Consider the following 27,870-nt stretch of genomic DNA (forward strand, 5'->3'; position numbering starts at 1 on the left):
AGAGACCAACCACCATTTAAAGTTGGTCAACCGTTAAATCTGCCAATTACATTTACCGGACAATTTGTCACTGCATTTCTAATAGGGACTGAATGAGGTTTGGGTTTGTCTACTCAAGATTATTGTACTCCTCAGGATAAGCAACAGCAGAAAAAAGGTTAAAATAAAGCAAAATCAACAATCTTGTTTGCAAACCTGAGTAAATTAAGAAGGATAACATGTCTACATGCACTAAGCTAAACACATAAAAGATAATGCTTTTTATGACAAGAAATAATAAGTCTTACTGTTGTGTTCATTAGATACAGGTAGTCAGAAAAAACAGCACAAGTACAGTATCTCACAAAAGTAAGTACACAGCTCACTTTTTTTGCAAAAAATGTTTTATATCTTTTAATGGGACAACACTGAAGATATGACACTTTGATACAATGTAAAGCAGTCAGAGTACAGCTGTATAAAAGTATAGTTTTCTGTCTCTTAAAATAATTCAACACACAGCCATTACTGCTGGCAACAAAAGTAATTATGCTACTAAACAAAAATGTCCAAATTATGTTCAAAGTGTCAATATTTTTTTTGTGGCCACCATTATTTTCCAGGACTGCCTTAACTCCAAGGCCAGTAAGGCCATCGAGTTTACTAGAGCTTCACAGTTTACCCCTGGAATCCTCTTCTACTCCTCCAGGAAGATATCATGGAGCTGGTGGATGTTAGAGGCCTTGAGCTTCTCTACCTTCCATTTGAGGATGTCCCACAGATGCCCATTAGGGTTTAGGTCTGGAGACATGCGTGGCCAGTCCAGCACCTTTACCGTCAGTTTTCTTAGCAAGGCAGCAGTCATCTTGGAGGTGTGTTTTGGGTCATCATCATGTTGGAATACTACCATGTAGCCCAGTTTCCAAAGTTAGGGGAATAGGCTCTGCTTCAGAATGTCACAAAATATGTTGGCATTCATGGTTCCCTTAATGAAGTGTAGCTCCCCACAGCTGACAGCATTCATGCAGCCCCAAACATGACACTCCCACCACTATGCTTGACAATAGGCAATACACACTTGTCTTTTTACTCCTCACCTGGTTGCTACCAGACACACTTAAGACCATCTGAACCAAATACGTTCATCTTGGTCTCTTCAGACCACAGGACATGGTTCCCGTAGTGTTCTTGCCTTCAGCAAACTGTTTAAGGAGCTTTCTTGTGCCTCATCTTTAGAAGAGGCTTCCTTCTAGGAAGAATTTGTTGCAGAGTGCGGCATATGGTCTGAGTACTAAAAAGGTGACCCCCCACCCCTTCAACATCTGCGACAATGCTTTGTAGCACTCCTAGTTCTATTTTCAAAAGACAACCTCTGGATATGACGTTGATCACGTGCACTCAACTTCTTCAGTCTACCATGGTGAGGCCTAGTCTTGAGTAGAACCTGTCCTGTTAAACTGCTGTGTGGTTTTGGCCACCATGCTGCAGCTAAGTTTCAGGGTGTTGACAGTCTTCTGTCAATCTTTATGTGGAGTGACAATTCCTTTTTTTCAGATCCAGAGAGTTCTTTGCCATGAGGTGCTATGTTGAACTTGACCAGTATCAGAGAGTGTGAGAGCAAAGCAACATGGAGGCAAAGTGGCTAATTGGGCACATTTTGTACATTTTCACTTAGGGGTGTACTCACTTTGTTGCCAGCTGTGTGGGCATTAATGTGTGTTGAGTTAGTTGGAGGAAACAGCAAATTTACACTGCTATAAAAGTTGTACACCGACCACCTTACATCATATCTGCATTATTGTTGTGTGTAAAGATATAATACAATATTTACAAAAATTTGAGGGATGTACTCAGTTTTGTGAGATGCTGTTATAAATAAGTAGTGCTGTGTGAGAGTACAAAAGCTACAGGGGAGTGTGGTGTGCTGCTGCAGGAGTACAAACGGGTTCTTTAATGGAGAGAGGGATGTGAGGAGAAATTCATTTGTGAGATGACACTCTCTCACATCCCCAAAGCACAATCCCCATGAGAGGCTTGCTGTGGCTCAATGGAATGGGGGATGGATACGTGTGTGTGTGTGTGTGTGTGTGTGTGTGTGTGTGTGTGTGTGTGTGTGTGTGTGTGATGGCCAGATTGAGGAAAGAGGTAAAGAGATGCAGAGGTGTCTGTGTCATGTCTCTGTGGAAATCATTTAACCCTGCTGCATGCACAGCTCATCATATCACACAGCAATACAAGTTTGCCTACATCGATACTCATAGCAGGAAAAATGAGGTCTGACAGGATCCTATCTGAAAACAATGTGCACCATAAAACCCCCATCACTTACAAAGTAGTTGCTACGAATGTTTTTAGACAAGGCAACAGCGCAACAATTTTGAATTGGTGCAAGTGGAAATATATTTTTGTAAGTGCTACACAAATAATGCAGTAATGACATGATAGCTGTGTTACTAAAGCTCATGCTATGCTACTTAAAAGTTTTGTCTGCACATATGAAGATCCACTCACCCCAGCATGCTGAATGCTTGAAGTGACTTAAACAGCATGGCACCACAACCTATTTTCTGATTAATTCACGTAATTATTATTTGACTACTTTCACATCAATATTTTTAGGTGCCATTAAGTACGGAAAAAGAAAACAAAGTAGATGACACTGTCACACTCTAAATTTTGCATCAAAAATATAAAATATACAAAACAGGGGCACCTCATAGGCCACTCATATACTTCATAAAAATAACTGAGATTGATGTTTTCCAAAAAGTGTCCAATTTTTCTCTACCTACACAAAACACAATTTTATACATGCAAGCATACTATATGTGCCAACAAGAGAAACAGCGTGAGGGCAGCTTAACTCCTGGTGCTGTCGCCATCACTTCAATTGCACCAATTGAAGCTGAATTATTTTTAGTTAAAAGTAAACGAGGTGGCTGATATCTTAAATCTTTAGGCATCTTAAGGTTTAACATAGAGTCAGTTTCCTTCATCTGAGTTATATAATTAAGCTCTGAACGAGTACCTACCCCAAAGACATCTACATCAATACATGTATTGTTTACCAAATATTTGCAGGTTCACAATCAATTTTATACATCCAAATGATATTCATAATACATTTTATAAAAACGGTAGGTTTAGTAGTAAGAAAAAACTGTTTGGTCCTTTCGACCACCTACAAGCATGATGTTTGACAGTAAAGTTTGCCCAACTAAAAAACTGTGAGCAGCCCGTCTGAATTACAAAAATCATTAAGTCCTTCCTTAAGGATTTTTTTTTTTTGTGAGCCCAATACATGAATGGCCTATGAATCATTTCAGCTCTAGGTGACATTCAAAGAGGTCACAAATCAGGTAATCTGTATCAGCTTGCAGAATGGTTTCCATTGTGTTTTCACTTTTCTACCTTGATTTCACATTATTAGCAATGATCACGAGTTCAATATTTATGCTTTGTACAAGAAAAACATATTAGAAATAGATATTGATAATCACATGTATACTTTCTGTCCCATCTCACAAATTCTTATTTTTAGATTTGAAACTACACATTTTTGGTGATATGTACATGTAAATGTTAAACCTGTAGAAATGCAACAAATGTGTTTTTGTTAGTTTTTTGCTCAGGGTTTCACCCTTGTTTTTTAGATAATGAGAAATCTGGGTTTTACAATTATAGTTAATAGATTTGGAAGTGACACAAAAATGTTTTTTGGAATCAACAATTTATATTTTCTATAGACATGTGTTGGTGATCTACAAAAACAAATTAGACTTTTATTACCAATTAAAACATGTTTCTGTAGAAAGTCAATATTAGCAGTGTGGAGCCTTCTTTGTAAACTCTGTGGTTTGCATTGGCATGCTGGATTTCAGTCTCGTTTTAAATCCTTATTGATGCTGAGTCATTCATGAGTGCTTGTAGATGATCACACCTGGTTTCCTTCTTCTCATCTGTATGTTGTAATTTAGGACCTCACCACAGTTTCATAAGAGAAAATGCATCTGTCTTCTGCACTTAATCCTTGTAATTCCTCAAGAATATTTGTCTGTCCTTGAGATTGTGAATAAAAGTCATTTATTTAGTGCGCTTCTTCTCACAAGGCTTTTGTCGAAAGGTCCTCAACTAACCTTGCATGCAAATGCTCTTAAACATGCCTACCGTTATGTTGATTGAGTTCTGCACTGGTGGCAATTCACCATGCTATTCATAAAAGTCTGAAAAGTGTGGGATTCACTTGTATTCAGTCCTGCTGAAAGCTGAACATCTGTATGTACAAGTATGTATGTGTGAGTGTATATATATATATATATATATATATATATATATATATATATATATATATATATATATACTACCAGGTTTTATCATAGCTATTGTGAAATTTAGAAAATCATATCATATTCCTTCCACTTTTTCAAGGCACTGTTTATACAGATCTAATCATTCTGCATAATAATCTAACAACTAAGTGAATCGTCACTGGAAGAATTAGAGCTTCAAAGCTTTGGGGGTGCATGTAAATTACTTTCCTTTAAAAGGACTTAAAATTTAAGGTGAAACCAAACTACACACATTAAACAATATGGCCCAATGCATGAAATGAAGGAATGAAGATGAGGACATACAAATGGCATACCTTTAAGCAAAATATGTATTGTTTGTTTTTAAAATAATTTGTTCTGACTTCATAAAAAGACTGTCACAAACCTCTAAAGAAACAAAACAAGACAAAATCAACATCAAAAACATGAACAAAATGCTCAGATTTTGTTTTTTCATCATTAAATAAGACCCTGAGGGTGGTATATGATGAGAGAACACTAGCTAGTACACTTTAGACTGAACAAGAGACAGGAAGATGATAAGCACTGGCATCTGTGCCCCAGGAAAGAAGTGTGTCACATGTTTCCAACAATATGGTCATATTTCATAGAAACTGGTGTTTGTCCTTTTTTGTTAGGAAAAAAACAAAGAAAAATGAGAAAAAAACTAAGATGACACACAAACTGTTATATTTACCTAATGGAAACCTTACAAAGTTAAAGGAGAAAATGATACATTCACATGACAAATATGTCACAGCACAACAATAAGTTTAACATTTACTGTGCATGATTGGAAATATGATTGATTCCAAACTGATAAACCGGTATTAAAAACAAAACAATTCTTAATAAGAATACATTAACATGACTCATGTTCAATTAAACACAAACATGTTGCTTCTTGAAATAATTTTTTGTCACATTAGAATCACTGCTTTAGCTTATCTAACAGCTGGTCTATAGCTGGCCTTAGCTGGTCTATCTAACAGCCCTATAAGGCTGTTAGATAGACACCACAAAGTGCCGCATAATTGTGAAGTGGGAGGAAAATAAAACATTCTTTAAAAATGTTTTACAAATTAAAACCTGAAAAAAATGGCACGGATTCAGATTCAGCCCCATTTACTCTGATAGCCTTAAATAGAATATAGTGTAACCAGTTGCCAACACAGTTCACCTAATTAGTAAATGAAATCCACATGCGTGTAATTTAATCACAGACACATTCAAGAGGTCAGGCATAAAGGTGTGGAGAAAGGGGTAATATGTTGTAAAACAATACCCTAATTTTTCAACATCTCACAGAACAGTGCTTAAACCATTGTCTGAAAATGGAAAAAATAACAAATGCAAATGTATCAACACATGAACTTACACCTAAACTGAAAGTCTGGCAACGACAGCTTTAGTTAGGGAAGCACAAAGCCCAAGAAGCTCATGGTAACTCTGGAGGAGCTGCAGGGAACCTCAGAACAGCAAAGTATTTTGACAGAACATATTAGTTGCAGACTGGCCTTTATGAAAGGGCATCAAGAGGAAACAGTGGAAGAAAATGCTTTGGCCAAATGAGACCAACATTGACCTTTCTGGCCTACATACAAAGAATGTACAGAAATATCAGTTTCTAGATGTGCAAAGCAGGTAGAGACTTGTGGCTATAATTGGCTAAAAAGGGTGGTGCAAACAAGTATTGATTCAGGGGGCTGAATACAAATGCACATTATACGTTATTGTTATTAAACTTAACAATTATGTTTTACTTGGTATTGGTTTATCACATAAAATCCTTAAAACACTGTGAGATCTGTGTTCAGGGTGAATGCATATATTTGCAAGGTACTGTACTTGCGTACAGTCACAAAAATAGTAAGGACACAGGAAGGAGGAAAGTTCTGGAGGGTAAATAGAAGCAGTCCAATGGGAAGAATGTATCAAAATGCTGCAACAAGGACACACATATAGAGAATCTAAGGAAAATTACTACAGACATAAATCCAACAATCAATGAGTCTTTCAGAATGCCTCACCTAGAATTACAGATATGGCTTCACTTTTCTGGTTGTGTGTGTATATATATATATATATATATATATATATATATATATATATATATGAATACATTATATATATATATATCAGTGTTTACGGTATCAGTTGTTCACGGTCAATCGGAAAGAATACATGCAATGTTTCAGAAAATTCCAACATTTTACAATCTGATCAAACAGGTAGAAAAAAATCTACTGTTGGCCTTATAAAACATCAAAAAATGTTGCAAGTTCAGGGAATCTTCTCACATGCTCTGTCATGTTTTGTCAAATCTTAATTTAGCACTTAGGAAAATGCAGACTAAGCATAAATAACTACTGTATTTACAACTGACAAGATGAAAACTGTTTTGCTTTGATAAATCAGTATAGCAGTACTTAGAGGACAGGGTAGGTAAAAGCATTCCTTTGACAAAGCTGTTCAATATGTATTAATGGAAAGACTGATGTCACAAAATTGTATCATTCCACCTAAAATAAACATTCTGTCATGGGAAATTCATTACATAAAATGCCACATCTTCAATCTTCTCTCTTCCTCAATAACACCACATTCTCCCCTGAGAAAGAAGAGCAAAAGTGGTGAAATGAGGATTTTTCACCAAAATACAATTACTGGGGATTCTGCAAAGTGCTGTAAAAAGCTATCAGGAATCACTTCTGAAAGTTGGCAAGAGAGACACATACTGAGTATTTCATGTCCTGGTATTTCATTCTGACTTTTTCATTGGCAAAAAGCTTTTCCTGCCCTCTGCCAAGCAAAGATTGCTGCACTGATGCCAGGCGGGCTTTGAATTCTCTCGATGGGGATTGAAGATGATTACAACTATCTCTGAAAAATGGCAATTGCTCCATGGACCTGTGTGCTTGATACTAAAGCAGTCTGCTTCATTTTTTTGGCTTCAGCTTATATCAAGGAATGGAGGCGACCTTCAGATATCAGCAGACCTAATATGCTTACTAGGAAGCATTTGAGAAAATGGCCACTGATCAAGATTTATTGAGTGAGGCTCCACTGTGCGTCAATAATGATACGAGTTTCATTAAATGTCAAATTAGTGTGTGTGTGCAGGGTGGTCAGCTCATCTATAAGAATAACCTAATGGGTTTTGTACACAAAACCTATATAAGGAAAAAAGTGCATTCAAACGAGCCCTAGTCTAAGAGAACGGTAGAGAAGCCTGAGTGTCAAATAGGTTGCTTATATAGCAGAACACTAATAAGGAAAGCGTCAGCAGGACAGCAGCAACAGATCCATTCTCCTCTTGGCTCGATCTTTGCAGTACTTGTTATAAACTTCCACTGCCGTCTTGCACAATTGGTTCTGTAATTTAAAAAGGTCAGTGTGGCTCCAGTGTAATTCAATACTCTCATGGTGCTGTATTAACCACATATTTAATCACCCTCAGGGTGGTATGCAAGCTGAATACTTAATATAAAGTTAAGAAGGGGGGCCAGAAGTGAAACATGAGCTGAGGCAGCCAGCATACGTAGAGGAACAATTTTACTGTGGAGAGAGAAGGTGTTATGAACTTTTTTAAGTGAGACACTCAAACAAAACACACAGTCAAATTGGATGTTATGGAGAAGGAGTATTTCCCATCACTTTAAATTGAATTTGTCTCAGTGTGACAAAGATATTCTTGTGTTATGGAGTTTAGCTGTCAAAACAATCAAGTGAATGGGTAGTATTGCCAATGAACAATAAAGGGTCGTTTGATAAAAACAATTTATCTTTTATGAAACAAAGCTATGAATATTAAATTTTGATGTAATGAAAGTGCCAACAAATAATAGAGGATAAAATCTATGACGTTTATAGCATTATCTGATATGGGTGTAACGTGATCTTTCTATATTAAAACACCACAATATTTCTTGTCAAAGTAAAGACTGTCTCAGGTAGCACTATCCAATTCTCAGCATGTGAGTTGGTGTTGCAAAGTAAATATAAGCTATTATTATGAGCCCCAAAATATGATGGTGAGTGTATATCAGCTTCACATCCTGTTGTATCTATGCTTAAAAGTAAGAAAGGAAGTAGTTTTTTTTAAATAAATATTTTCCTAACATTTTGTTTACATACAGAAGAAAAAGCATATTGCAGATAATAAGTCTAGATCAGTAAAAAATATCTTTGGATTAACAGGCAATACAAGCCTGAACTATGCTGTAACCCCCTGGCTTCCTAACATAAAAAATAAAAAAAACAAAGTGGTGCATAAACAAGACAAAAAAGGCAATTGTGTGACCTGAGGGGCTTCAAATTACTTTCTAAATGGATAATTGTTCTGTCTTAATATTCTAAGAAGGTTACCAGATCTTGTTAAATGTCTTGCAAGAACCCGCAAGGGTATTTTTTCAAGTTTAATGTGAGTCAAAACTTCCCTAAGCCAGCTGTTATGTGAAAGAGGTTGAGCATGGAATGAGACGCCTGGTTGTAAAGGCAAGTACACAGCACTTTATGGAATAATTTTATTATTATTATTATTATTACTATTATTATTAGAACCAAAATAGATGAGACTGGGTTTGATACATATAGCAACAAATCATCAATGAAGTAGTTCTTGAGTAGCTCTGTTGTTTTGACAGAGTTGGCAAATCAAAATAAGATAAGATAAGTGGTTTGTAAGGACCGTGAAAATATCAGTATTGGCTAACCATTAGATGATACTGATGCTAAAGTTGGCATCTGATTTGTACATTCTAGTTGATGTTAAAATAAACAGGAAATGTCATTATATTTCATCCTCTCAATTTAAAAGCTAAACTTTATTTCAGGTTAACATCTTACAAGACAAAGCTAAAAATATAAAATTTCCAACACAGTGGAAGTCTCAACATATAGTGAAGAATAAAAAAAAAGAGGGTTAAAGGATTACCGAGAGGAGTAACGAGATGTCACAATCTATACTGTTAGTACTCGGAAAACATTTATTGAGGTGATACAAGTTTGAGAACTATTGCTTATCCAGCCCTATATTTATGAAATGTTTGTTGTATTTGTGAAAACAAAAAGATTGTGCATTTTCAGTGTTTCCTTTTTGGCATTAGGACCACTTTAGAATGAGACATACATGAAAACCACAGCAAAACTACAAATAATTCTACAATGATTACTGATTTTTTTTTTTAAACACAGTTTTGTGATTGATAACTGGTAAAAATAATGTTGCTGCAATCTGGTATTCCCACAAATCAATACTGTGTATTGCCTTGTCTTGTAAGCTTGGATGTATTGGTTCCCACTTTTATTGACCCCCCAGGTTAAAGAAAATACCAGCTGTGTTTCCATAAATAAAAACCAGGATTTTATTTTCAAAGTTTATACAAAACAAAACTATATGCTCTTTTAAACATTGTAAACCAGGAAAAATGGCACTACCTTGAAAAGTCAATGCGTGGTAAGTATGATACTGTAAATGTTAAGACATGCCTACACTGTTTATACTTAAGCTTGTTTGTTGTTTGTTGTCTAACAGAAAAGTAGAGCCGGTTCAAATTCACTTTGTTATGTGTCTGTATATTAAACTCTAAGCGCTGTCAAAACGTTGGCATCCGCTCAAGACTTCACCTAATTACATTATATACAGACAAGGATGGAGCACAAAAGCTGCTCAAGATATCCTTTGCCTCCTAAAAGAGTTAAGACTGAGTGAAGCACCCGGCATATTAATCCACCATTCTGAGTTTCCTATTATTAGCCACATATACTGCAACAGATATTGCAACTTCCTTCTCAAGTATTGATCATGTTTTATTAACTGAAAAATGACCTACTACAAACATAAATTCTAATAGACCAATGTGAGTGTAAGTGAATCTGCACTCAGGAAAGTGGCACATAACTTATAATTCTGAGAGGATTGACTTTGTAGACCACAACCTCCACACCCAGCAATAAAAAGTCAAGAAAGAAAAGGATAAAATGGCATTTATAAAAGAAAAGAAAAAAGGCATTTACTTTTAGAACAGAGAATATCTAAAAGAAAATGTCAGTCGTGACTTATAGAAAGACATGCAAATCAAACTGAAACTTTTATATTTGTTTTTCTCTGACAGACAATAAGAGAAATGTCACTTTTCAAATCCAGCTCCTTTGAATCCAGGTATTTATGAAATTCCTTCTTTACTATGATGACACATGCTGAAAGTACAGTACACACCTAAGATCTGACAACCCTCTCTGGTTGGGCTGAATTTTCTCAGAGGCTGAACATACTGCTTCAGGCAGCAGGTGCCTTAAATACAGAAGAAATTCAAATGTTCTGACAATACATGATCGAGTTAGGAAAAAAAAGACCTTTAGTGGTTGTTGATGCCAAGTATCGTGTTGTTATAGGAACTGCTTCTATTTAAATGATAGATGCTAGAGAAATTACTAATCAACAGATGCTAATTATGTTATCAAGAGTAGTCATTGTGTATTCACACACAGACATACAACAAGCATACTGGTACATCTGAAAATAGGGGGCAACGAATCACCTTGTGCTTGACAGGTAAATTGCGTTGCAGATAGTGCTGGCAAGAAAATAATACAGAAATAAAGGAGTTGGTGGCATGAATGGATGCCAGGAAAAGAAATTGAATGAAAGGTGAAAGGTAATACAAAGAAGCAGACAAGCTAGAATAAGAAAGCAGCTCCTCTAAGCAGTACTGCAGGAACCTCTCCTCTTGCCTGATTAGGACTAGATGGAAACAGAGTGATGGCAACATGGCGTAACTATGGTGACTGTCAAATAGCATTATTATAAAAAAACACAGTGCAGGTCTCTCTGTTATTTCAGCCAGGTAGAAGGAGAGGTTATCAGGTAAAGATAGGAGTCATGCAAATTAACTGAAATCTTAATGAGTAATTAAGACCTGAAAAAGATTAAATTAATATAAACATAAATAAAAGCTATTTAAAAAAAAAGAATCAAAATGAAATGAAAAGATTAAAAACTTTTTAAACATACAAACAGACTTACAATGTCTATGGAATACTGACTTAATTATCCCCCCTACTTATTAAGTTTATTAGGAGAGATGTAACTTAGACTCCCCAAATCACAGTCAACAGGCATGCTGGTAAAGCTAGATAAAAATAAAGTTTTTTGCATATTTAAAACCAAAAATATTTGCATAAGACGTATGCAATACGCTTATTTGAGACTTTGTTGTTGGGCACATTTTTTGTCCTAATGGGTTCAAAACTATTACTACATTGATAACAATGTCGTCAGATTTTGTGAGATAACCCTGCAAGGAATGTGTCAGCATCTTTAAGAGGTAGCAGATAACTTATTGGTATGTTGGAGTTGATGATGTATAATGGATGTTTTCAAGCAAACCAGTTGCTTGCAATTGTATTCAGACCCAGACTCCTAAAAAAATCCAGTGCAACAAATACCAGTCAGACATCACCTAATTAGTAAATAGTATGTAATTTAATCTCAGTATAAATACACCTGTTCTGTGAAGACCTCAAAGATTTGTTAGAAACTATTAGTGAGCAAACAGCATCATGAAGACCAAGGAACACAGCACATAGGTCAGGAATGATGTGCGAAGTTTCTTACTTCAAAGTGTAAAGCTTGGTATGGTCGTAAACAATATACCAAGTTTCTTAGAACAATGTTCAATTGATCATTTGAAAAAGGAAAAAGTATGGGAAAACTGCAAAACTACCAGGAAATGGCAATCAACCTGAACCGACAGGCCTGGCAAGTAGATAATTCATGGAAGTAGCAGCGAAGAAGCCCATTGTAACTGTGGAAGAGCAGCAGAGTTGCACAGCTAAATTGGAGAGAATTGTTTACAGGAATCATGGCCTCCGCAAATCAGGCAGAATAACAAGAAGACTGGGTTGGACGTACACATTTGAGAAAAACAGTGATCCTAGACATACAGTCACATCTATGATTGAAAGGTTTAAATCAGGACCATGGATTTAAAAAAAGAGTCGAAGGCCACTGCTTTAAAGTAATTTTACATAACAGTTTGGGGGATTTACACAGTATTAACTTAAGTTTAAATATTGCAAACTAATGAAAGTTTTTAACCTAAACCTAGATGTTAGTAAAACAACATGGCTTCTATTAAAATATATTCTTTGTTTGAGTAATTGCCAAGTCCCCAACACAACAAAACACCTGCCATGAGTACATAGCTGTCAAAATCATGGGGGCGGGGCATGAATAAAAATACTAATCTGTACAAAAATAACGGTTATATTTTAACGGTTATATTTTTATGTTTACCATTCTGATCAAACTAAATATTTCTGGTGTATTATAAGCCAAATCCTTTAAAATGCTGGGAGCAGGGGCGGAGGTGGGTGAAATTGTACAAAAAGTTAAAAACATAGCATAATCGACATGCTTTCTGTTTAGACCACATAGGGCTTGCAGCAGTCTCAAATATAAAAAACAGTATAAAATATAGTTTTTTTTTTTGTTTTTTTTATCTATTGTCAAAAGCCTCAGGATATAAACAATATTTTACAAATAATCTGGAACATCTTGAGAAATCTGGATGTCCCGGAAAATATTTTGTCAATAGTAATACAAAAACTTCGGTTTTGAGCTACATAAAAATTTTGCAGTTTTTGTTAAATGGCTTTATACACTTTGATCAATTAACAGTTCAACAATGAGTCCCAATCTGCATTGGTCTAAAACATAGCCAGAGAATTACACAGGCTGCTAGATACTGACAAATCATGAAAATGGAGCACAGCACAGTCTTCACTAATGGGAGGACATGCCGGGTAGAAAAGAACATAAAATATCTTACCTGGGGCTAAAGGAGCATCTTCGGCCTGAGCCAGTTGAAGCAAAACCATTATTAAGATGGGGGTGGACCCCAGCCAAGCGCCACGCATTACGGTGCTCACTGTCCTGGCATTACTTGATGTAAAACTAGGGAAAAGAAAAAGAAAACAATTAGGTAGTGCTTGTGAGGCTTTGCTGGGGTTTAAAATAACACCAACATGCCTAGGTTTTATCTATTCAATTCAATTCAGTTTATTTATATAGCGCCAATTCACAACACATGTCGTCTCAAGGCACTTCATGAAAGTCAGGTACATACATTTCAATTAATCCTAATCATTGAACAGCGCAATCAGATTCAGTTATTTATTCAAATTGGATAAAAAGATTTTCTGTCTAAGGAAACCCAGCAGATTGCATCCAGTCAGTGACTTGCAGCATTCCCTCCTCCCAGATGAGCATGTAGAGACAGTGGCCAGTCACTGGCGTTGACTTTGCAGCAATCCCTCATACTGAGCATGCATGTAGCGACAGTGGAGAGGAAAAAGTCCCTTTTAACAGGAGGCTCAGGATAACCTTAGCCACTCTAACTATAAGCTTTATCAAAAAGGAAAATTTTAAGCCTAGCCTTAAAAGTAGACAGGGTGTCGGCCTCACGGACTAAAACTGGGAGCTGGTTCCACAGGAGAGGAGCCTGATAACTAAAAGATCTGCCGCCCATTCTACTTCTAGAGACTCTAGGAACCACCAGTAAACCTGCAGTCTGAGAACAAAGTGCTCTGTTAGGAATATATGGAACAATCAGATATCTGATGTATGATGGAGCTAAATCATTAAGGGCTTTGTATGTGAAGAGGAGAATTTTAAATTCTACTCTGGATTTAACAGGGAGCCAATGAAGGGAAGCTAAAGTAGGGGAAATATGATCTCTCTTTTTAACTTCTGTCTTGTCTGAATTTAGAAGCAGAAAATTGAAAGTCATCCAAGTTTTTATGTCTTCAATCATACTTGGGCTCATCAGGATTCATGGATAAGTAAAGCTGAGTGTCATCAGCGTAACAGTGAAAATTTATTCTATGCTGCCTGATAATTTGACATATTGGAAGCATATACAGGTCCTTCTCAAAATATTAGCATATTGTGATAAAGTTCATTATTTTCCATAATGTCATGATGAAAATTTAACATTCATATATTTTAGATTCATTGCACACTAACTGAAATATTTCAGGTCTTTTATTGTCTTAATATGGATGATTTTGGCATATAGCTCATGAAAACCCAAAATTCCTATCTCACAAAATTAGCATATTTCATCCGACCAATAAAAGAAAAGTGTTTTTAATACAAAAAACGTCAACCTTCAAATAATCATGTACAGTTATGCACTCAATACTTGGTCGGGAATCCTTTTGCAGAAATGACTGCTTCAATGCGGCGTGGCATGGAGGCAATCAGCCTGTGGCACTGCTGAGGTCTTATGGAGGCCCAGGATGCTTCGATAGCGGCCTTTAGCTCATCCAGAGTGTTGGGTCTTGAGTCTCTCAATGTTCTCTTCACAATATCCCACAGATTCTCTATGGGGTTCAGGTCAGGAGAGTTGGCAGGCCAATTGAGCACAGTGATACCATGGTCAGTAAACCATTTACCAGTGGTTTTGGCATTGTGAGCAGGTGCCAGGTCGTGCTGAAAAATGAAATCTTCATCTCCATAAAGCTTTTCAGCAAATGGAAGCATGAAGTGCTCCAAAATCTCCTGATAGCTAGCTGCATTGACCCTGCCCTTGATAAAACACAGTGGACCAACACCAGCAGCTGACACGGCACCCCAGACCATCACTGACTGTGGGTACTTGACACTGGACTTCTGGCATTTTGGCATTTCCTTCTCCCCAGTCTTCCTCCAGACTCTGGCACCTTGATTTCTGAATGACAAGCAGAATTTGCTTTCATCTGAAAAAAGTACTTTGGACCACTGAGCAACAGTCCAGTGCTGCTTCTCTGTAGCCCAGGTCAGGCGCTTCTGCTGCTGTTTCTGGTTCAAAAGTGGCTTGACCTGGGGAAGGCGGAACCTGTAGCCCATTTCCTGCACACGCTTGTGCACGGTGGCTCTGGATGTTTCTACTCCAGACTCAGTCCACTGCTTCCGCAGGTCCCCCAAGGTCTGGAATCGGCCCTTCTCCACAATCTTCCTCAGGGTCCGGTCACCTCTTCTCGTTGTGCAGCGTTTTCTGCCACACTTTTTCCTTCCCACAGACTTCCCACTGAGGTGCCTTGATACAGCACTCTGGGAACAGCCTATTCGTTCAGAAATTTCTTTCTGTGTCTTACCCTCTTGGTTGAGGGTGTCAATAGTGGCCTTCTGGACAGCAGTCAGGTCGGCAGTCTTACCCATGATTGGGGTTTTGAGTGATGAACCAGGCTGGGAGTTTTAAAGGCCTCAGCAATCTTTTGCAGGTGTTTAGAGTTAACTCGTTGATTCAGATGATCAGGTTCATAGCTCGTTTAGAGACCCTTTTAATGATATGCTAATTTTGTGAGATAGGAATTTTGGGTTTTCATGAGCTGTATGACAAAATCATCCGTATTAAGACAATAAAAGACCTGAAATATTTCAGTTAGTGTGCAATGAATCTAAAATATATGAATGTTAAATTTTCATCATGACATTATGGAAAATAATGAACTTTATCACAATATGCTAATATTTTGAGAAGGACCTGTACATAGTAAAGAGAATTGGCCCAAGTACTAAACCCTGTGGGACTCCACAATTAACCCTGGAGTTTAAAGATGATTTATCATTTACATGAACAAACTGGAATCTATCAGACAAATAAGATTTAAACCAGCGTAGTGCTGTTCCCCTGATCCCTACAGCATATTCCAGCCTTTCTAAGAGAATATTGTGATCGACTGTATCAAATGTAGCACTGAGCTCTAACAGGACAAGTACAGACACAAGTCCACTATCTGAGGCCGTAAGAATATCATTAGTGACTTTCAGCAGAGCTGTTTCAGTGCTATGATGAGCTCTGAAGCCTGACTGAAACTCTTCAAACAGGTCATTGCTGTGTAAATGCTCACACATTTGATTAGCAACTATTTTCTCAAGAATTTTAGATAAGAATGAAAGATTGGATATAGGTCTGTAATTTTTCAAGTCATCTCGATCAAGCGAAGGTTTCTTAAGCAAAGGTTTAATTACAGCTACCTTAAAAGCTTGTGGTACATATCCATTTACTAAGGAAAGGTTAATCATACCTAAAATGGGGCTGGTAATCAGAGGGAACACTTCCTTAAATAATTTGGTTGGGATTGGGTCTAGCATAAAAGTTGAAGGTTTAGATGAAGCTAATATTTTTGATAACTCAGGAAGCTCCACAGGATCAAAACAGTCCAAACACAGATCAGGCTCTACAGTTACTTCCAATGTTGTCTCACTTGCTGAGGATGAAGTAATCATCTTCAGGAGTATGTCAAAGATTATATTTTTAATAGAATCAATTTTATTTTGGAAGAATCCCATAAAGTCATGACTGCTGAGAGATAAGGGAATGGATGGCTCAACAGAGCTATGACTCTGTGTAAGTTTAGCAACAGTATGAAAGAGAAACCTAGTATTATTCTTGTTCTCTTCTATTAATGATGAGAAATAAGCTGTTCTACCTTGGTGAAGTGTCTTTTTTTACAACAGTAGGCTATTTTTCCAGATTAAGTAGGAATCCTCTTGGTGTGTAGAGCGCCATTTTCTCTCCAATTTTCTAACATTGTGCTTTAAAGTATGTAGCTCTGAATTAAACCAGGGAGCTAGCCTCCTATGAATAATTACCTTCTTTTTCAAGGGGGCTGCATTGTCTAATGCACCACGCAATGATGAAGTAACACTATGAACAAGAGAATCGATTTGTGAAGGGGCAGAAACAAAATTAATGCCCTCCACTGTGTTTTTCTGTGATAAAGGAAATCAAAAGTGGAACAGATTCTTTAAAGGTTGTTACAGCATTGTCTGATAATGATCTACTATAATGAAATTTTCTTTCAGGTGTGGAGTACTCGGTTGAATCAAACTCAAAAGTTATTAAAAAATGGTCAGACAGGACAGGGTTATGAGAAAATATTGTTATGTCTTTACACTCAATGCCATATCTCAGCACAAGGTCCAGAGAATGAAGACAAAGGTGGGTAGGTTTGTTAATGTTTTAAGCAAAGCCAATTGAGTCTAAAATAGCATTAAAGGCTATATTTAATCTATCACTTTCAGTGTCAACATGAATGTTAAAATCCCCCACTATAATAACCTTATCTGTATTTAACAATAAATCAGATAAAAGGTCTGAAAACTGATCTAAAAATTGAGAGTAAGGGCCTGGTGGACAGTACAAGACAACAAACAGAAGTGCCTTTAGTGCTTTGCAATTTGGATGAGGAAAACTAAGGATTAAATATTCAAAAGAGTTGTAGTTATTGATTGGTCTGGGACTAGTCAATAAATCGGACTGAAGGATGGTTGCTACTCCTCCTCTTTGCTCAGTATTTCGAGGAATGTGAAAATTTTAATAATTAGTAGGAGTTGACTCATTTATAGTAACATAATCCTCTTGCTGCAGCCAGGTTTCTGTGAGGCAAAATAAATCAATCTGATTGTCACAAATCAGGTCACTAACTAGCAAAGTCTTTGAAGAGAGAGATCTTATGTGCAGTAAGCCACATTTAATTGTTTATTTTTCTTTTTAGTCTGAGTTGTGTTTATTTTTATTAGATTTTCCTGATTTCCTTGTTTTAGATTATTTTTTAATCTATTCAATTTTGGCCATGGGCGAGACACTGTCTTAACAGGGTAATGGGTGGGTAGCAGTACAGAAGCTGCAGAGAGGAGTGTTAAACTACGACCCTGCTTCCTGGTCTGAACCCTGGGTTGTCAGAGGTTGGGAGAACTAATGAATTCGGCCAGATTCCTAGAAAGAAGAGCTGCTCCATCCAAAGTGGGATGGATGCCATCTCTCCGGATCAGACCAGGTGTTCCCCAAAGTGTTCGCCAGTTATCAATGTAACCCACATTGTTTTCTGGACACCACCTAGACAGCCAGCAGTTGAATGACAGCATGCAGCTAAACATGTCGTCACAGGTCAGATCGGGGAGGGGACCAGAAAAAATTACGGAGTCCGACATTGTTTTGGCAAACGTACACACCGAAGCAACACTAACTTTGGTGACCTCCGATTGACGTAACCGGGTGTCATTACCGCCAGCGTGAATTACAATCTTACTGTATTTACGCCTATCCTTAGCCAGCAGTTTCAGGTAGGATTTGATGTTGCCTGTTCTGGCCCCTGGCAGACATTTCACTATGGTCGCTGGTGTCTCTAGTGCCACGTTTCTGACTATGGAGCTGCCAATTACCAGAGTTGGCTTCTCAGCGGGTGTGTCGCTGAGCGGGGAAAATCTGTTAGAAACGCAGACGGGTTGGTGGTGACCTGTGGGCTGGGATCTAGGACTATGCTTTCTATGCACCATCACCCAGCAGGCCTGAGGCCCCGGCTGCGCGGGCTCTGCTGAAGGACTGCTACAGGGAGCTACCCTCAGTGGTAGCGCTGGCTAAGGGGCCTCGGCTATCTGCTGGTTTTTCAACAGCGCGGAGCCGGGCCTCCAATTCCGACACCCTCGCCTCCAGAGCTACAAAAATGCTACATTTATTACACGTATCATTATCACTAAAGGAGGCGGAAGAGTAACTGAACATCTGACACAGAGAGCAGAAGAGAGGAGGAGACTCAGAGAGAGAAACAGCAGAATGGGTAGCCATTGTGGAGCTAAAGCTAATGCTAAGTTAGCGACCCCTTACCACTACTAGAAAAAAACGTGTAAAACACAGAGTCCCCAAACGTTAAGAGCAGCAACAGAAAGTATGTGTTGTGTATTGTGTATTAGAACAAGTAAGAGGTATCACAGTAGAGAGAAATCAGATCAAATGAGAGAGCCTTCACACACCAAACAATCTACCGAGTGCAACAGCGAAAACAGGAAGTGACGAATACGCCTTACCACACCTGTCAATATGGCATTTGATCAACTTAATGCCACAAGAGTTCATTATTCAGCTGTTATAACCATATTATGTTTCTTTCTATAGGTCCAACCTTGTAAGGGATATAACAATGCTTGCTCATGACTTAAACAGGTATTTGTTTACTGATTTTCACCTTTTGTTAAGGTGAGGCATAACACTTAAGATTAGAGTTTATTCAGGTCTTATTTCTTTATGTTTTGCAAACCACCCATTGATATATTGTTGCATGCAGAAGTTTTTTTTAAAATCTTTTTTAACTTTGGATGAGTTATTTTATGAGTTGAGTGAAAAATACAATTACACAGAAAATGTATGGTGTTGTATTTGTGTGTAACAGTATATTTTGTAGAGATACTGATATCACAGGTTTTTAATCCCTATAAAATATTGATGGTTTTAAAGCTGTCTTAGTTTTTATGGCCTAAAGTAGTGTTGACTCATATTTAAGCCTTTGTGGACTCTGTAATGCTCCTCTACTTATCCTTAGCTGTGTTGCATGAAAAAGCTCAAAACATTAAGCTTTTGAAGGTGAGTTGCATTCATTGGAAGGCGGAGGAGCTTCTACCAAAACCGTAGACCGGAGGCTATTTCATCACATCAAAAAACTTATGGGAGATGCAAATCTCTCTAACTGTGGAAGAGAGCACGTGTTTTTTTAATCAGAATCAACTTGTTTCGCCGGGTTTCTGCACACGAACAAGGAATCTGACATGGTCCCACTTTGCTCTCAATGGAGTGATTTTAAATATAAATATGTAAATAGGGAAACAGCAAAAACGTTTTTTGAAAATATGTAAATATACATGATTTTTAGAAAAGAAAAAGACATGACTGAATTAGTAAATATTGATGACATTGATCTGGGCATGCTGTCTATTAAGTGTTCATCAATGAGAAAGCATGCGGGAAGAAACTTTCTCTGTGGCGCCTGAAACTAAAGACCTAAACAATTTGTATCCAAGATGTGTGGGGTCTGTAGATATATTAGCTGCCCTTTTCCTGGCCCTAGATATCTACAGGTTGTGAGGGAAGGTCAGCCCTGATGATGATCTCTGCAGCCCTAATTGTTCATTGTAGTTTGGACCTGTCCTGTTTTGTGGATGAGCCAAACCACAGAAACACAGGACTGGCTGAATAATGGCAGCGCAGAAGATGATCAGCAGCTCCTGTGGAAGGTTGTACGTTTTGAGTTGCAGCAGGATGTACAGTCTCTCCTGGGCCTTCTTCCGAACAGTGTCTATGTGTGAGGACAGAAAGTGTGGTTCCCAGGAGCCAGAAGTGATCCACAGTGTTGTTGAGGATGGTGGGGGGAAAGAGTGTGGGGTGTGTCCTCCAAAAGTCCACCTTCATCTCCACAGCTGGTTCTAACTACATCAGTAGACCAGCTGATCCACCTCCTTTGTGTATCCAGACTCGTCATTGTCCTGGCTCATACCAATAACAGTGGTGTCATCTGCAAACTTCACGGGTTTCACAGATGGGTCCACTGAGGTGCAGTCATTTGTGTACAGAGGGAAGAGGAATGGAGAGAGAACCCCCCAGTGCTGATGGTAAACTAAAGTCATTTAATTACAAAGTCTGGAATAAGAGAAGTCCCCATGTGACTGAAAGACACCTACAGGGATTACCTGATACGACCTGGTCCAAGTACTTCAGTGGCAACACTAAGGCATGGCCTGAATAAACAAGGACTTCATGACTGGACTCCAAGATGCACTCCGCTATTCATTTGAGGAAGATCAAAAGTCGAATAAAATTCCAAGAGAAACTGGATAAGACTACAGTTTTGAAAGCTCAGTTGACTGATAAAACAACACTGGAACATATTTGGACATTTGGACCAGCACTATGTCTGGCATGTAAAAGACTAGGACAAGCCCATTGTCCAGCACTGAGGTGGGTCAATAATGATGTAATGTTTCTTCTACGTCAGGAACTGTCAATCTTGACTGGTAACTAGATTAATGGATTCCCAGGAAAATGAGGTTATTTTAAACAGAAAGATGATGGTTTCTATTGAAAACAAAACCTCAGTGAGCACTCAATTTCCTAGCAAGACAACAACCCAATCACACCAAAAAGATCCTAAAATGTCCTAGAGAACAGCAACAGTGGAGTTCTCAGTAAGCAGAATTAATTCAGGCTGAAAATCTTTAGGGATTAAAGGAAGGCAGCTTATCACAAAACACATCAAATATAACTGGGCAAGAGGCTTTTGCACATAAAGAATTGGCAACAATTCCAATCGAGAGGTGTCAAAAGCATTTAAACATTTAGGGAAATTTTGGACGTTATAAAAGCTAAAGGAGGCTGCACAAAGTAGTAAAACTGAGGGTTAAACAATACTTTACATACACATGTTAAATGAAATTCTAGTTAAGTCGACTTTTCTTAAACAATATTGTAAATGGTTTTGGTTGTTTAGTGAGGTTTTAGGTGCCAGCATTTATTGTCACTATCTTCCTCATCACTATAATGTCTTATGAATTGAGTGAGTGGAATATTTCTAATTTTAAATGTATTTGTTTTATTTGTTTAGCTAAGCTCTTTTCATCAGCATTAGCATTTTTTTTTCAAAACCACTATCATCTGGTTTGATATTAGACTTGCAACTCTAGCTGGCAGAGATTAAAACATTAGACACGTGCACACAACAAACGCCTCTCAAACTGATATCAGACAAGGGAGACAAAAGCATCAGTGTTTAGTGTTGTGTGCAAGACAATGACACCATGCAGTCATCACCTGCACACAGTGACAGAGACTGTCTATAGCAGGGAAATAAATTGGAGGATTCTCTGGATCAGCCATCTGTGGAGCAACCTGTTCACCCTTGTTTGATTACATCCAGCAAAACCGACAGCCCCTGCACCTATACGTCTCCCAGTCTTTTTCTGTGTTTCACTCTTTTCAGACTTCCCCTCCAACACAGCTGTGCAATGTAATTTTCACTTTGCAGCCCTTTCCTCAGGCATGACACACTCCTTGAATTGACTATGCTTCATCACAAGTATGATGGACTTGCTTTGTCATAAATTCCAAGGCACAGCACAATGACTGAGTCTACATGACTCTTCCATCTGCACAGATGAAGAACATTTAATGTGGCTCATTCAGGGCTAAAAAGAGCAACACATGCAATAATAAAAAAAAAAAGAAATGACTATTTTGCAGTAGGGCCGGTTTATGGCATAGGCCACATAGTCGACTGCCTAGGGCTCCAACTGCTGAAGGGGGTGCTGCCGCGACAATTTACAAACACAGAAAAAAAACTGAATAGGAATAAATAATAGCAATAATGTGCCATCCTGACTGCAGCCCTTATCTTATGCGCTGTGTTCAAAAGAAAAATTCTGAAAATATCAACAACAACCCCGCCCCCTGCTCCCTGCTTGTGGGGGACCTCCCACTGCTGTCAATCAAATGCAAAGAAAATGGGACCGCTCTACCGATGCACCACAATCAGCTGATCCAACATAAAAGAATAAAGAAATGTTCAAATGAATTAGTTAATGTTTAAATGAAATTTCAGTGTCTGAGGATGTTTGCTAACCTTTTTAACATGTGACTTTAATAACACTTGAGATAAATAACAATAGCAGGTTGATTTTGTTGTTGTTATAAGCCAAAGGTAGCACATGATCTGAAGCTTCTGTCAGATCAGTTTTGCTGTTTGTGCTTTCCACTTGAAACAGCTGTAAACTGATGTTAAAACAGCCTTATGTGAATTTACGTGCTGAGTGGTTATTGGACAGTATTTCCTTTGTAAATAGGATAAGGAGAGGCCATACCAGGTTGAAAATGAATTAATAATTGTTTAAAAAACTCAAATTTATTTTACTCTATATGAGGGCCAAAATTATTTTTAGTTTGGATCTTCTTGTTGTCCAAAAGAGACAAAAGTTTTATTACTTTAGCTTTTAATTCATGTGGACTTGTGAAGTGTGAAAAAGATGCGAGTCTCTGCTTACTTTTTCTGTCAGTTAGTTTCCTTTAAAAATGGGAACACTTTTGCGAAAATATTCTGTGGACAAAACTTGCCATGACTGAAGGAATCATAAATTTTGCTCTCTGCCAAATAATCCTCAATAAATCAATCAGTCACATTTTTTTTGTAGAGCACTTTACAACAGTCACTACTGAGCAAAAGTGCTTTCCATTATAGCAAGAATAAAAATCCAAAGTAGAATAGAGACAAATAAAAACAATTTGACAACATTGACAACATCATTAAAAACATGCAAAAAAGATTGTCACAATGCTGTTATATGCTAAAAGCAGTTCTAAACAAATACGTTTTAGCTTAGTTTTAAAAAAGATGGTCCGCAATTCAAATGTATTGTTTGGACTTTGACTTGGGGACTTCCAGGAGATGTTGGTCGGCGGACCGATGAACTCTGGCTGGATAATGTGCTTGTAAAAGGTCACATAGATAAAAAGGTGCAATGCCACTTACAACTTTATAAACAAACATTAAAAGCTTAAAATCAACTATAAATGTACTGGAAGCCACTAAAGGGAGTAAAGTACAGTAATGTGACTGTGTCTCTTAGTGATAGTCAACAGGTGAGCAGCAACATTCTGCACCAATTGGAGCCAATTGAGGGAACCCTGACTTATTCCAACATAAAGCTGATGAAAGCATGAAAATCTTTTTCAAGGTCCTCTGGACTCAAAGGGTTCAACTTTAGCCAGAAGTCAGCTGAAAAAAGCTGGTTCTTACAACACAATCAATTTATTTGTTAAATTTCAAACACATGTCAAACATTACTCCAAAATTCCTCACCAAAGGTCTACAGTAAGGAACAAAAGTATCAAGATGATCTGGAATGAAATTTGGAAATATGTTAGACCCAAACAAAATAAATTTTTTACTTTCATTCAGGTGCAAAAACAAATTGTGAAAGCCACTCCCTAATGTCTTTAAACCATTCAATATGGAGTCAAATGCACTTGTGTTGTTGTGGACAATTATGGAATAGACCTGTTGATCATCTGCAGAAAAATGAAACAGGAGGTAGTGTTTGGCTATGACTGAACGCAGTGGCAACATATACAGTGAGAACAGGACAGGTCCGAGGATTGAGACTTGAGGCATACAAGTGGTCAGAGAAATAATGGAGGATGAAAATTCATTAATCATCACATTAGATGTCCTTTCTGTCCAATAAGACTTTAACCACTAGAGGACAGTATCAAAAGCTGCTGTGAGATCTAGCATCACCAGCAGCAAAGGTTTTTTAGAGTCCAGTAATAAAATAATTCAATTTTGCACTTTTGATAGGGCAGACTCAGTACTGTGTTGACATTCTCCTGCAGAAGAATTTCCAGTTATCGCAAACCACTGAGGTCAGTTGTTGCTGCTAAGGGTGGCACATCTACTTTTTCACATAGGGCCAAGATGGTTTGGAAAGATTTTTTCCTTAATGAATGAAATCATCATTTGATAATTGGTTTTGCATTCACTCAGGCTATCCAATATTACATTTTGTTTGATGATATGAAACATTTAAGTTTGACAAAAAAAAAGCAAAAGAAATATTTAAGGGGGACAGATATTTGTGAAATTTAAAGCAAGATAAGGTTTAATCCATCACCTCCAAAAATGACTAGGTATGACAATGTCAAACCTAATAAAGAAGAGCATTATTTAGACATTCAATGATGCCCATAATAACAGAGGAGAAACTAGAGATTCACACTCCAGGTAAGATAATTTATTGACACAATAACTATTAGTCATGCACTCAATAAATCTGGCCTTTATGTAAGAAGAAAACTACTGCTGAGGGGGAACATAATATGTTTTGTTTACAATTTGTCATAAGCCATGAAAGAGACACAGCAAAAATGTGGAAGTAGGGGCTGTGGTCTACATGCAAAACACTTTGACAGTAAAAAGCTAACACTGCAAATCATCCTGAACACACCATACCCATGGTGAAACATGATGGTTACAACAGGATGCTTTCCTTCAGCAGAAATAGGGCAGCTAGTCAGAGTTTAAGGGAAGATAGATGAAGATAAATAGAAAAAAACCTGAAAGAGGCTTTTTTCAGGTGGACGTTTACCTTCTAGCAGGATGACGACTTTAAAGATAAAACCAAACTTGCAATGGAATGATGGGGATCAAAGCATATTCATGCCCAGTCAAAGTGCAGACCTACAAGGGTTGGACAATGAAACTGAAACACCTGTCATTTTAGTGTGGGAGGTTTCATGGCTAAATTGGACCAGCCTGGTAGCCAGTCTTCATTGATTGCACATTGCACCAGTAAGAGCAGAGTGTGAAGGTTCAATTAGCAGGGTAAGAGCACAGTTTTGCTCAAAATATTGAAATGCACACAACATTAATGGTGACATACCAGAGTTCAAAAGAGGACAAATTGTTGGTGCACGTCTTGCTGGCGCATCTGTGACCAAGACAGCAAGTCTTTGTGATGTATCAAGAGCCACAGTATCCAGGGTAATGTCAGCATACCACCAAGAAGGATGAACCACATCCAACAGGATTAACTGTGGACGCAAGAGGAAGCTGTCTGAAAGGGATGTTCGGGTGCTAACCCGGATTGTATCCAAAAAACATAAAACCAAGGCTGCCAAATCACGGCAGAATTAAATGTGCACCTCAACTCTCCTGTTTCCACCAGAACTGTCCGTCAGGAGCTGCACAGGGTCAATATACACGGCCAGGCTACTATAGCCAAACCTTTGGTCACTCATGCCAATGCCAAACGTCGGTTTCAATGGTGCAAGGAGCGCAAATCTTGGGCTGTGGACAATGTGAAACATGTATTGTTCTCTTATGAGTCCACCTTTACTGTTTTCCCCACATCCGGGAGAGTTACGGTGTGGAGAAGCCCCAAAGAAGCGTACCACCCAGACTGTTGCATGCCCAGAGTGAAGCATGGGGGTGGATCAGTGATGGTTTGGGGTGCCATATCATGGCATTCCCTTGGCCAAATACTTGTGCTAGATGGGCGCGTCACTGCCAAGGACTACCGAACCATTCTTGAGGACCATGTGCATCCAGTGGTTCAAACATTGTATCCTGAAGGCAGTGCCCTGTATCAGGATGACAATGCACCAATACACACAGCAAGACTGGTGAAAGATTGGTTTGATGAACATGAAAGTGAAGTTGAACATCTCCCATGGCCTGCACAGTCACCAGATCTAAATATTATTACCCTTTGGGGTGTTTTGGAGGAGCGAGTCAGGAAACATTTTCCTCCACCAGTATCACGTAGTGACCTGGCCACTATCCTGCAAGAAGAATGGCTTAAAATCCCTCTGACCACTGTACAGGACTTGTATATGTCATTCCCAAGACGAATTGACGTTGTATTGGCCGCAAAAGGAGGACCTACACCATACTAATAAATTATTGTGGTCTAAAACCAGGTGTTTCAGTTTCATTGTCCAACCCCTGTAAATCCCATTCACAATCTGATATTCACAAGATGCTATCTATAGCAGACTGACCTATTGCACAAAGAAGAACGGGTAGAAAAATACCCCAAAAAGACTTGCAACTGTGGTTGCAGTAAAAGGTAGTTCTCCATTGAATTGACTTGAGCATCGCTGAATATCAAGGCATACTTTTCAGAGGTCATGTAATATTTTGCTTCCACTGCACAAGTATGCACAATTTTGTGTTTCTTTGTCAAATAGTATCAAAAAATATTTAAAGAAGTTGGTTGTTGTAATACAAAAAATTTAGAAAAGCTTAAGGGGTACGAATACTTTTCAAAGGTACTGTATGTTTGACTTCTAACAACCAGCTCAATGGCTCTGTGTCATCCTTCCTTCTTATCTTGCACACCTTTTTGTAATAGCGTTGCAGGAAAAAGAAGCCGGGTTTATGCCAATTTGCATTTCCCTACATTTTTATCTATCTATAGATAGACAGTGGCCACTTTACAACCCTTTTCATTTCCTAGTTTAACAATTAGGAGAGCTCTGGAAAAGCCAAAATCAGATCTCAACTGAGGGGACCACATTGCTGTATGTGCATTATCACCTTGTTCCTTCAGAGTCACAGCACAACAGAAGAATTATGTGCTGCATTTGCCCAGTTTACATGGAATGATGATGAGCGTATTCCTCGGTAATGCCTGATAAAAAGGTCCCTGTTGTTATAGCATAAGATTTCAAGACATTCATTCGAAAGACTATCCTGGAGATGTGGTGGAGTAGCTTACCTGGGTTTACCTGATAATTGTATCAGATGAACACTGCAGCATTATTTTCTGGCAGTCTTAAAAATATCCAATTACTTGTCAGGAACTGGGTGAAACAACTGGGCGCCAGGGGTCTTTGGCTTTGGAATTTGGGATGAATGGCAGTGAAATGGCCTTTTCAACCCTAACGTGAGCATGGAGCTAAATCCATAATTCATAGCATCATAGAATGCCATTTGATTAATGAATAGACAGATTAGAGATAAAGAAAGATGCATTGTTACCCTTCCTGCAGGAAACCAAACACTTATGTGAAGATGCCTCATGATCCAATCAATGACTATTTCAGGAATCTCATTATTTAGCCCGCTTACATTGAAAGAAAGGAGATGTTTTAAAATACTTGTTTCTTCTGAGTTTACTACCAATTCAGCTCGAAAGGACTGAAAGGCCCTCATTGTCTCTCTTCATCGGACTCACTGACTGCTGAATGGA

At 38.1% G+C, this 27,870-nt stretch overlaps 1 protein-coding gene across 5 annotated transcripts in view; it reads right to left on the reverse strand.

Moving 5' to 3' along the window:
* robo1 (roundabout, axon guidance receptor, homolog 1 (Drosophila)) overlaps positions 1-27,870 on the reverse strand; it is a 337,926-nt gene that overhangs the window by 271,993 nt on the left and 38,063 nt on the right. For 4 of the 5 annotated variants that reach the window (XM_047390959.1, XM_047390958.1, XM_047390956.1 and 1 more), the window contains exon 2: positions 13,145-13,269. In XM_047390959.1, coding sequence (XP_047246915.1) covers positions 13,145-13,232 — 88 coding nt within the window. In that variant the 5' untranslated portion in view covers positions 13,233-13,269. Of the gene's footprint in view, positions 1-13,144; positions 13,270-25,263; positions 25,359-27,870 lie in introns of those variants that run through there. The other variant, XM_047390957.1, reaches the window with a different exon arrangement.

This window comes from Girardinichthys multiradiatus, chromosome 18 (assembly GCF_021462225.1).
Source record: "Girardinichthys multiradiatus isolate DD_20200921_A chromosome 18, DD_fGirMul_XY1, whole genome shotgun sequence".
Lineage (NCBI taxonomy): Eukaryota > Metazoa > Chordata > Actinopteri > Cyprinodontiformes > Goodeidae > Girardinichthys > Girardinichthys multiradiatus.